The sequence below is a fragment of the Moschus berezovskii genome, chromosome 25 (assembly GCF_049115385.1).
Source record: "Moschus berezovskii isolate FMDL1 chromosome 25, NW_MosBer_1.0, whole genome shotgun sequence".
Taxonomy (NCBI): Eukaryota; Metazoa; Chordata; class Mammalia; order Artiodactyla; family Moschidae; genus Moschus; species Moschus berezovskii.
The window spans coordinates 11,225,320-11,236,312 of NC_142484.1; the positions used below are offsets into that span (position 1 = coordinate 11,225,320).

Consider the following 10,993-nt stretch of genomic DNA (forward strand, 5'->3'; position numbering starts at 1 on the left):
TAAAGTCACTGCGCTGCCCCAAAAGTCTTCCCTTTGCCAGATGACCTCTTTCCCTCTTGCAATCTCCTCTCCAGATAAGGGCAGTAACACACATCTCACCTCAGGAAGTTGCTCAGGAAGACCACGTGAGATCACAAATGTGTAGCACGGCCCCTACAGTGAATTTTTATCAAGTTCCTAGTATTCTTTTTTTGTCTCCAGATGGCAAGAATCTTCACATTCCTAGTTAGTCTATGCAGCTCAGTTTGGTTTTTCAGTCCAGCACGTAGGAAGAGATTATAGTTAAAAACCTTGTATTCTGAGAATGTTCCAAGTCCATAATTTACAGACACTGAGGGAGGTAAAGATTTTATCAAGAGTTTTGTTTTCTTATCATATAGAGATTCTTCCAACAGGTTAGAGGATATAAAACTAGGTGATCATCACCACCACTGCCTGTTTAGAACCTGCTCTTTTCTGAGTGCTTGAACCCAAGAAGGAATTATGAAGTGGCTTGGGATCCTCGGGCTGGTGGCTCTCTCGGAGTGCATAGTCATGTAAGTACAGGGATTGTATGTGGCATCATCTCCCTTCCTCGGATTTTTCTTGTCTTCCTCATCCACTCATCAGGGTTAGAAGGGAATGAAGTCAATCCCTGACAGTCCTTCTTGTCTCTTTTCTGTTTTTTTTTTTTTTCCCTGGCAGTCTTAAAGTTCAATTCTCACCGACTGATGAGTACTTTGCCATGGGCACCGTGGGGCCCAAGAGTTTTAGGATAAGCCCGCAGAGTTTCACAACTAGGGGCGTTCAGTCACATCATGACCTAGATGAAAATGGCACTCCTTGGAATTGTTCAGTGGACAACCTGTGCAACTGTAGGTGTGGTCCTGTGGAAGAGCATTTCTCTCGCATTTGCTCCTCGGTCTTCTCTCTGCTTTCTCTCTACCTGTGAATGTATGTGTCTGTTTCTTCATCTCTGTATCTCTCTCTTTTATCTCTCCATCTCTTTGGATGTCTCTGTGCATGCAGAACTCTGCATTTTCTTCCTTTGCTTTTATTCTTTTCTATTTTGATTCTTCCTTCCTTCTCTAGCCTCTTAACGTCCTCAATTTGTCCTCCATCTCCTGGCGTCTTCTCTCAACTCACTCTTCTGCTTGAACGCTGGAGGAAGGAAGATCAGCAAGATTATTCCTAAGCTGTTTTATGTCCAACAAGCAGTGTGATCACAGCCAAGTCACAAACTCCCTGCATTTCAGATTTCTAGCCTGTAAAAAGGGGATAATGATCCCTCTTCTGCCTCCCTATCAAGAGCTTTTTTTGAGGAAGATACACTGGGATGGCCACAACAATGCTAATGACAGTCACTGTTGAGACATCCTATATATCAAGTGCATTCAGTTCAGTTCAGTCGCTCAGTCGTGTCCGACTCTTTGCGACCCCATGAATCACAGCACGCCAGGTCTCCCTGTCCATCACCAACTCCCGGAGTTCACTCAAACTCATGTCCATCGAGTCGGTGATGCCATCCAGCCACCTCATTCTCTGTCATCCCCTTCTCCTCCTGCCCCCAACCTTTCCCAGCATCAGAGTCTTTTCCAGTGAGTCAACTCGTTGCATGAGGTGGCCAAAGTATTGCAGTTTCAGCTTTAGCATCAGTCCTTCCAATGAACACCCAGGACTGATCTCCTTTAGAATGGACTGGTTGGATCTCCTTGCAGTCCAAGGGACTCTCAAGAGTCTTCTCCAACACCACAGTTCAAAAGCATCAATTCTTCGGCGATCAGCTTTCTTCACAGTCCAACTCTCACATCCATACATGACCATTGGAAAAACCATAGCCTTGACTGGACAGACCTTTGTTGGCAAAGTAATGTCTCTGCTTTTTAATATACTATCAAGGTTGGTCATAACTTTCCTTCCAAGGAGTAAGCGTCTTTTAATTTCATGGCTGCAATCAGCATCTGCAGTGAGTTTGGAGCCCCCCAAAAATAGAGTCTGACACTGTTTCCACTGTTTTTCCATCCATTTCCCATGAAGTGATGGGACCAGATGCCATGATCTTTGTTTTCTGAATGTTGAGCTTCAAGCCAACCTTTTCCCTCTCCTCTTTCACTTTCAACAAGAGGCTTTATTTAGTTCCTCTTCACTTTCTGCCATAAGGGTGGTGTCATCTGCATATCTGAGGTTATTGATATTTCTCCCTGCAATCTTGATTCCAGCTTGTGCTTCTTCCAGCCCAGCGTTCCTCATGATGTACTCTGCATATAAGTTAAATAAGCAAGGTGACAATATACAGCCTTGACGTACTCCTTTTCCTATTTGGAACCAGTCTGTTGTTCCATGTCCAGTTCTGACTGTTGCTTCCTGACCTGCATACAGGTTTCTCAAGAGGCAGGTCAGGTGGTCTGGTATTCCCATCTCTTTCAGTATTTTCCACAGTTTAATGTGATCCACACAGTCAAAGGCTTTGGCATAGTCAATGAAGCAGAAATAGATGTTTTTCTGGAACTCTCTTGCTTTCTCCATGATTATATCCATCTATATAATGGATATATCTATCATATAATTTTAGTTAATACAGAAAACTTTCTACATGGGGGGTGGGGATTATTACATTCTACCTTTTTACCAATGAGGAAACTGAGACTCCTAATGGTCATATGCCTTACCCAAGATTACACGACAGAACCTGTATTCAGACCTAGGTCTTTGCCATGGTATTTCCATGGCATTTTGATAATAACATGACACTCACAAAAATGCTTGGAAAATACACAGTGTCATTACAAAGCCAGGTATGACAGTTATACTATAACATGGACATCTGACTGCTGCCTCCTCTTTGTTTTCTCTTCCTCATTGCTCTGTGAAAGAATCCCACTAATGAAGATGAGCGCCATGCAAAAAACCCTCAAGGGAAAAAACCTGATGAACAGTTTCCTGGAAGAACACACTTACAGCCTGTCCCAGAATTCTGCTGATGACCAGAAATTCTCTACACATCCCCTGAGGAAATTAAAGGATGTGAGTATATTGGGAGGATGGTGCTCCCCAGCGCTCCCTGGTGCTCTGGCCTAGCACTGGGGCTCATCTAGAGGTACCAGGTGGGATGTTGGGCTGGGGCTCCTGCAGGAGGAAGAAACACTGTGGGAACAGGGACCCCATTCCCAGAGGAGAGGGCATTCTCATTCTCCACCCTTGGTCTGTGGTGACTGGGCCCAACAATGACTAGTTGACTGTTAAACCCCCAGTTCTGTGCTAAAGATATTAGTTTAGGTAGATTTTTCTTTCTGAATGAAGTGAGCCATTGAGTTACAGATGAAGGCTCAATCATGGCTGATCAGATCAGTCAAGTGAAACCCTAGGCAGAGGATGTTCAGCTTCCGTAGATCCAAGAAGGAGAGCGGTAAAATGTTACTGAGCCCCCATGGCATGTGACGCCAAAAAAATCCAACACTATAGTTACTGATTTGAAAAAGAGGTATCATCTCTTCTTTAAGAATGCTCAAGAGAGAGGCAAAGAGTAAACACACATCAAATGAAAGGGCCACCTGCATCCTGTTGATTGGACATGGTCTGAGATTAGAGTGAGTGGTCTGGGGTGACCTAGGAGGGTCACCTGGAGAAGAAGGTGATCATGCTGGATACAAAGAGGAGACTGGAGAGCTTCTCAAGTGAAGGGTCAAGTCTGAGCAGAGGCTGTGATGTGGGGTGTTTGGAACATGATAACGTGATGTCAGTAGACAGGGAACACCAAGAGGGTCAGAGTGTCTGAGAATTGGGGGTGGACACTGCAGCCAGGCCTGCCCTAACCTTCCCTTCCTGGTCCCTGTAGGTGTTCTACTTTGGAAACATCAGCATTGGAACACCCCCTAAACAGTTCCGGGTCCTCTTTGACACCGGCTCCTCTGACCTCTGGGTGTCCTCTGTCTACTGCCATGATCCAGGCTGTGGTGAGTAACATTTCCCCCCCCCTTGCCCATCTTATACTCCCCCTTTCACTTCGTTCTTGGTTCTTGGCACATGACAGACCCTCATCTTTTGTGTCTGCAGGTAGACACAGACTCTTCAACCCTCATGAGTCTACCACCTTCGAGATCACAGACCGTCATATGTACTTTTGCAATGAGCTTGGGAAAATCACTGGGTTTTTCAGCCGTGACATTATTCAGGTACAGTGGAAACAGGCGCAGAGTCAGGACTGGCCCTGGGAGCAACCACTGCTTATAAAACAGATGCAGGACCAGATGACAGGGCCCGTGCTCCCCAAGGTCCCTTAGATATTTGAGGCCCATCCCAAATGATCTTGTTCTAGGGAGAGAGCTTCCTTGCTAACAGAATCTCCCAGAGTGGCTAACCCAGAGAGTGGCTTGGGGTGTGGACTTGCAGTTCCTTTGCCCTTGAGAAGCTCAAGGTTTATTTTGCTGGGAGCAGGGAGAGATGGGGGAAAATCACCCACTTTTATCTTCTCAGAATATGCTGGGCACTTTCACGGTAATCGTTATTTAACACTGCAACAACCCCATGCAGCAGGTACTTTGATTATCTTCATGATACAGGTAGGGGAACCGAGGTGCAGAAAGCAAGGGCCTTGCAAAGTTCACACATGTGGTAGGTGGTGGAGCTGGGCTGGCCAGTTAGGACTCAAGCATGTGTCAGATATTTGGGGAGAGGATAAAACTGATCTGGAGCCCCTAGGGGCGCCCGCGGGCTTCAGGTATCCAGGCAGAGAAAGCAGGTGGGCACACATATTGGAGGAGCCTGTTAGGGTTCTCACTGTAGGGGGCCTTTGAGAGTCAAATAAACTATGGCCCACTTCCACCAAAGTGCCTGAGTATTTTCCCTCTCTAGCTTGCTCTCTTTGACTCACACACTACACATACACCCACATCCCCCAAAGCCTGTTTTCCAAGCAGAGTTTTCATAAGAACCTAGCCAGCAACCTTGTATAATGGGCTTACGTCTTCCTGGGCAGATGCAGAATCCATGATGCATTGCAATGAGTTCAGTCCATTTCTGTCATCAGATCACAGTGATGCCAAAGAGAAGGCTACCCTGCTCTCTACCCATTTTGTCCTCAGGTGGGAACCATTCAGTCCTGTCCTGAGTCTTGGTTGCCCCGCCTGTACAGAAGGCATGAGGCCAATTTGACTCACTCAGATGGTGTTTACAGGACAAGCAGGTGTTGTTAAAATCCACATCCCCACACCAATGGAAACCGAGTTCTTGTCCCAGCGTGGTCTAACCATCTGAGATCAACTCAAGACACAGCCAGGCCTCAGTTCTTCTCTGCAGTGCTAATGGCATCTCCTCCCCAGACCCATTTCCTAATACTTTATGTGGGAACACTCTCCTCTCCCACAGATCGGGGACCTTGTCGTCATGAACCAGACTTTTGGCCTAAGCCAGAGGCAGATTAGCAGGATCCTGGCACTTGTACCTTTTGAGGGAGTCCTCGGTTTGGGCTACCCCAGCCTTGCCACCCCCAAGATCATCCCTGTCTTTGACAACCTGATGCTACAAAAAGTCATTTCTGAGCCCGTTTTTGCCTTCTACTTGAACACGTAAGTCTTAGCTCCAAGCCCTCTCTTCAGATTAGTTTTAAGATGCTTGCAGTTGCATAAACAATTATAAACCACCTGATCCAGAGGTTTCCTGATAGTCTGGCCCAGGAGAACTATGGCCTTAGGACCCCACCTATCCCCACCACTGGTTTTTTTGTAAATAAAGTTTTATTGGAACAGAGCTGTGCTCATTGGCTCAAGGGCAGCAGTTTGGTCCAGGGAGACGGAGGGAAGAGGGAGAGCAATGGGAGGTGTCAGGAGATGGGTTGGAGAAAAAGGCAACAGGATTTGCTGATAGATTTGATATGGAAAAAGGAGAGGGTTGGCAGGAATGTTTTCCCACTCATAACATTTCACCGGGAGCCCAGGACTAGCTACAATTTGTAGGAACCAGTGAAAAATAAAAATGTGGGATCTGTAAGCGTGAGCCCCATGGATGACACAGGTCACAGGCCTGTGAATCCAACCCTGGGTGAGCCTGAACCCATGCCTTTAGCACCCCTTGGCCTGAGCTCTTTTGGAGAAAGAGCTTTGACAAGGGGAAGCTAGATCCATCCTGCAGGGAGTCCTCCGATGGTATCTTTGAGCACTCATGGCACTAGAGGGGACCAGGCTCTCTTCAGAAGGCTGGGTGGTCAAAGCCTGGCCAGGCTGCCCAGCTTCTAACCACTTCTGTGCCTCTGATTAGCCAGTGACCAACCTTGGTCAGGCTCTCAGCCCCTACATGCCTCAATATTTGCACCTGTAAAATGGGACAGTAGTAGCGCCTCTGATATGTGGGCAAGCAGAGCCCTCAGTCATTGCCTGGCATTAGTCTCCTCCAATGACACTCTCCCTTCCTTCTCCAGCAAGAAGGAGGATGGCAGTGTGGTGATGCTTGGTGGGGTGGACCATTCCTATTACAAGGGAGAACTCAACTGGGTACCAGTGTCCGAATCTCGTTACTGGCAGATAACTGTGGATCGGTAAGCCTCTCCCTCTAAGGGCCACCCCAAGTGATGTTACCATATGTGCACACAGACACAGGCAGACACACACAAACACACACACAGACACACAGTCACACACAGTTACATTCTCCACCCACAGAGACACACATGTAGACCCACACTGACACACACAGAAACACACACATAAATATGCACGGGCACAAGGACACACACACACGGAAACACACAGACACATTCAGACAAGCACATGAACAGACACAGAAATACAGATACACACACCACCCATAATTGCCCCCGGCCTCTGACCAGGGTCCTGAACAGGGTCCACGTAGATGTGTGTAGCTCTGGGAGGGGTGTACCTACCATGCTGTGAGGTGGGGAGCATGGTTTGAGGACCCTAATGTGCAGTGAACAGAGGATTAAGGAGAATTTCACCAGCCTGAACAGGGTTGTGATAAGATGCCCATAGCTATCTGAGACAGAGGGAATTCTCAGTACCCAAAATTGCCGGTTTAGCCATGGACTATACTGTGGTGTTGGAGAAGACTCTTGAGAGTCCCTTGGACTGCAAGGAGATCCAACCAGTCCATTCTAAAGGAGATCAATCCTGGGTGTTCATTGGAGGGACTGATGCTGAAGCTGAAACTCCAATACTTTGGCCACCTCATGTGACGAGTTGACTCACTGGAAAAGACCCTGATGCTGGGAGGGATTGGGGGTAGGAGGAGAAGGGGATGACAGAGGATGAGATGGCTGGATGGCATCACCGACTCAATGGACATGAGTTTGGGTGAATTCCGGGAGCTGGTGATGGACAGGGAGACCTGGCGTGCTGTGATTCATGGGGTTGCAAAGAGCTGGACACGACTGAGCGACTTTCACTTTCATTTTCACTTTCAGAAACAAAGTCCTGGACAAACCCGGCAAAGCTAGTCTCTTTAGGGAGAAGCTACCTAGCAGTGGAGAGAGGTTGGATGCTTTCGTGTCTTTTATTTTGGCTACATTTTCCAGAGCACAGGCTTTCTCTAGCTGTGGTGCATGGAGACATCCCTAGTAGCAGTGCAAGGGCTTCAGCTGTTGTGGACTGCTGGCTCTAGAGTGCCTGAGCTCACTGTTTGCAGGCCTTGGCCTCACCAGTTGCAGCACTCAGGCTCTCTTTGGGCTATTTGAGCTTAGTTGCCTGGTGGTATGTGAGATCTTAGTTCCCCAACAACCCGTGTCCCCTGCATTGGAAGGGCAATCCCTCACCACTAGAATTAGTGGTTAAGGAAGTCCCTGTCTGCATTCTTGAGACCTAAAAGCAACTCTCAGAAAGAAACAAACCACCTACCCACCCCCAACCCTGGGCATACAATGGGGCAGGGGCTGTGACTGAGAGAATCAGGAAGCTGGGATCCAGGAGTGGCGTGAGAACAAGTGGCAATAATGATGGGACTCTGGATGATATCCTCAGAAAAAAGCTTCGGGACCCTTTGGAGGCCCCCTGAGCTAACTCAGGCATTGCCTGGCAGGGGCCTCAATGTCTGAGTCGGGTAAAGGGGTGGTGCTGGGAGACACCCAATCCCAGGACAGTCTGGTCTCTCCCACCACCAGTCTGAGCATCTGCTACCTGGGGGAACCTCCATCTTCAATGTGCGAGTTGACCTGTTATTGGCCAGATACAGGTCTCTGTATCCAGTTGCAATTTTTCATTCATTTATTCCACCAATGCTAGGTTCTTGAGGGAGGCACTGAGGATACAACTCGCCCTACATCTGGTAAGGCAGACATACATGAAACAAATCACATTCATAGTGATTTACCACTTTGGTACATGCTAGACATGAGGAAGAGTCTACAGAGACTGAGCAAGACTGGAGCCTGATCTAGTTCAGAGCAAAGACTTCCTTGAGAACGGGACAGTTAAACCTGGAAGATGAGGACAAGTGAGCTATACAAAGGTGATGGGGATCTTCTAGGAAGGCAGCCAGCACAAGCCCACGACCTGAGGTACGAAGAGCCTGGTGCATGCAAGAACTGAAAGGAAGTCAAAGAAGGTGATGTGAGCAGAGCAAAGGGACACAGAGCCAGGGCAAGAGCTGAAGGACTGTTCTGGAGATAGGGAGGGGGCGTTCCGGGGGAGACTTCAGAGTGACCCTGGTGCCTGCTTTGTCCCGCTGCCCCCCAGCATCTCCATGAATGGGAAGGTGGTTGGTTGTTCCAGTAGATGTCAGGCCATTCTGGACACCGGGACCGCATTTGTGCATGGCCCAACAAGACTGATGACCAACATTCAGAGACTCGTCCGCGCCAGGCCTTACAAGAGTTGCCAGGTGAAGGCTTGCGCTACAGGTTCACTCCAGGGCTGCCCACACAACAGGGATTTGCTGGACTGACCTCTCTCTTCCTCTCGCAGTACTTGATTTCATGCCGCGTCAATACTACAATCCCTCCTGTCGTCTTCACCATCAACGGCACTGACTACCCAATGCGCCCTGAAGACTACATTGTGACGGTGAGGGGCCAACCCCGGGGCCGGTTCTCAAATCTTGGACTTGCAGGAACCCTTGTGCTGCTGCCGAGAGGACAGCGCCCTCTTCAGGCCCAGTTGCACCATTACAGATGCTGCTGAGCCCTGTGGTTGGGCCAATGCCTCCCTCAAAACCAACCACGCGAGAGTGAAGGGCAGTCTGGGACATCCCTCCTTCTGAAATAAATGTACAGACACCACCCCGTGCTGGTGGGAGCTACAGGAAAGGGGAGCACTAAGGGTCTCTGCCCTCACAGACCTTCAGTTCAACCAGAGACCTCAGAAATGCAGAAACATGGAAAGTCAGCTCTAGCGATCCCTGAAATAGACCGTTTGACAAGGGTTTTGGCTGAGAACAGTCCCAGTGTGCTGTCCCACCTAAGTGTCTAGCAGTCTCCCTTCCTATCTCGAAAGTGTCCAGATTGGGATGATAAATTACATGATTGCCTTAATCCTTGGCTGCAACTTCCCCTTGCTAAGCCCCAGGGCCTCCTCTGTGAGTTGGGGTGCCGGCCCCTTTGTGGGGAGGATGGATGCTAGGGTGAATACATGGTGCACAGTGACTGCACAGCCCCGGCACAGGGTGGAGGCTTCCTGTCCGCTCCCTGCGGTAGTTCAGAGCAGGCTGATGGGCTCAAAGAAGGCTTTGAGGAAGAGAGGGAATTGCAGTAATTCTAAGCCTCAGGGAGGAATGAGGAAGCCTGCTTGTGTTGAGACAAGTCTATACTGGATTCCATGCACATGGCACCCCTGGGAGCTGTGCAAAGGTGGGACAGGGACAGATTAGGGGTGATGAAGCCTACAGACTCAGGGAGCACCAGGGTAAGTCACCCAACCCAGCCTGGAGTGGCCAAGGATAGTGATTGTGGGCTCAGGAAGCCTTCCTAGAGGGCCTGAGCATAGTCTCAAAAGAAAAGGATTGTGGGGAAAAGGGAAAAGAAAAGGCATTCTGTGCAGAGAAAACATCTAGCCGCTGTCAGAAGGAAGGAAGACAGAAGGAAAACAGCAGTGTAAGGGGAACCACAGACCATTCTTGTTCTTTAAAAAAATTTTTTTAATGAAGTATAGTTGATTTACAATGATATGTTAGTTTTTGCTATACAGAAAAATGACTCAGTTACACATACACACACATATATGTGTGTGTGTGTATATGTATATATACTTTTCCTATTCTTTCCCTTGACAGTTTATTATGAGATACTGAATACAGTTCCCTGTGCTATACAGTAGGACTTTACTGTCGATCCTCACTGTATCAGTTTGCATCTGATAATCCCAAACTCCCAATCCTCCACTCCCTTCCCTCAGGAGAATCACAGGTATTGACCCTTCTTAGTCTTGGATATTCGCCCTCTTCTGCAGCTGAGGAGAAAGCCACTTGATTCTTACCAAAGGAGGGAAATGAAACGGAGAAGCTACCAGCTCTGCATACTGAGGAGGGCGGCAGGTAAGGGCTCAAGCTGACTGGTGTGCATTTCTGTCTCCCCCAGAGTACTTACAGCCTCTGCTTCAGCGCTTTTCAAGGAGGCACAGAGGAAATGGCCGAATCAGAGACCTGGATACTGGGTGATGCCTTCCTGAGGCAGTATTTCTCGGTTTTTGATCGAGGAAACCGCAGATTTGGCCTGGCTCCTGCAGTGTAAATGCTGGGCTGCTACAGAAATCAGTCAGGCCCACTCCAAAGACACACTCACTCACACGTAGGGCACTCCCTCCGAGGAATGCTGAGGAACTGTGTTTGTTGCTCTGCAAAGCCCTAGTCTCAGTAAAGAATAAAGGATTTTATCTCAGTGGTGCTGATATGAATGGGTGCCTCTCTTTGGGTCTGGGATAGGCATCATAACCAGGCAGGATCTAGAATCAAGTCTGAACCACAAATGAGAAGAGCCCAACTCTAACTGGCTTCAAGGAAGGGGGGGATTTACTGGATGGACACTGGGGATTTGGGAATGCAGCAACCAGAGTGGATCCAAATTTTTCAGTGACTG

The 10,993-nt window shown here is 48.4% G+C and overlaps 1 protein-coding gene across 1 annotated transcript; it reads left to right on the forward strand.

Annotated features, from left to right (window-relative positions):
• Positions 1–483: 483 nt before the first annotated feature.
• LOC129548901 (pregnancy-associated glycoprotein 2-like) lies at positions 484–10,648 on the forward strand. Its single transcript, XM_055415818.2, has 9 exons — positions 484–536; positions 2,853–3,003; positions 3,815–3,932; positions 4,033–4,151; positions 5,344–5,543; positions 6,392–6,508; positions 8,661–8,805; positions 8,889–8,987; positions 10,496–10,648. The coding sequence occupies exons 1-9, from the start codon at positions 484–486 to the stop codon at positions 10,646–10,648; spliced, it is 1,155 nt and encodes a 384-aa protein (XP_055271793.2).
• The last annotated feature ends 345 nt before the right edge of the window (positions 10,649–10,993 follow it).

Coding starts and splice junctions, on each gene's coding strand:
- LOC129548901 (XM_055415818.2), top strand. CDS start 484: ATGAAGTGGCTTGGGATCCTCGGGCTGGTGGCTCTCTCGGAGTGCATA. Junction 4,152..5,343: donor TCAGCCGTGACATTATTCAG/GTACAGTGGAAA, acceptor CCTCTCCCACAG/ATCGGGGACCTTGTCGTCAT. Junction 8,988..10,495: donor CTGAAGACTACATTGTGACG/GTGAGGGGCCAA, acceptor TGTCTCCCCCAG/AGTACTTACAGCCTCTGCTT.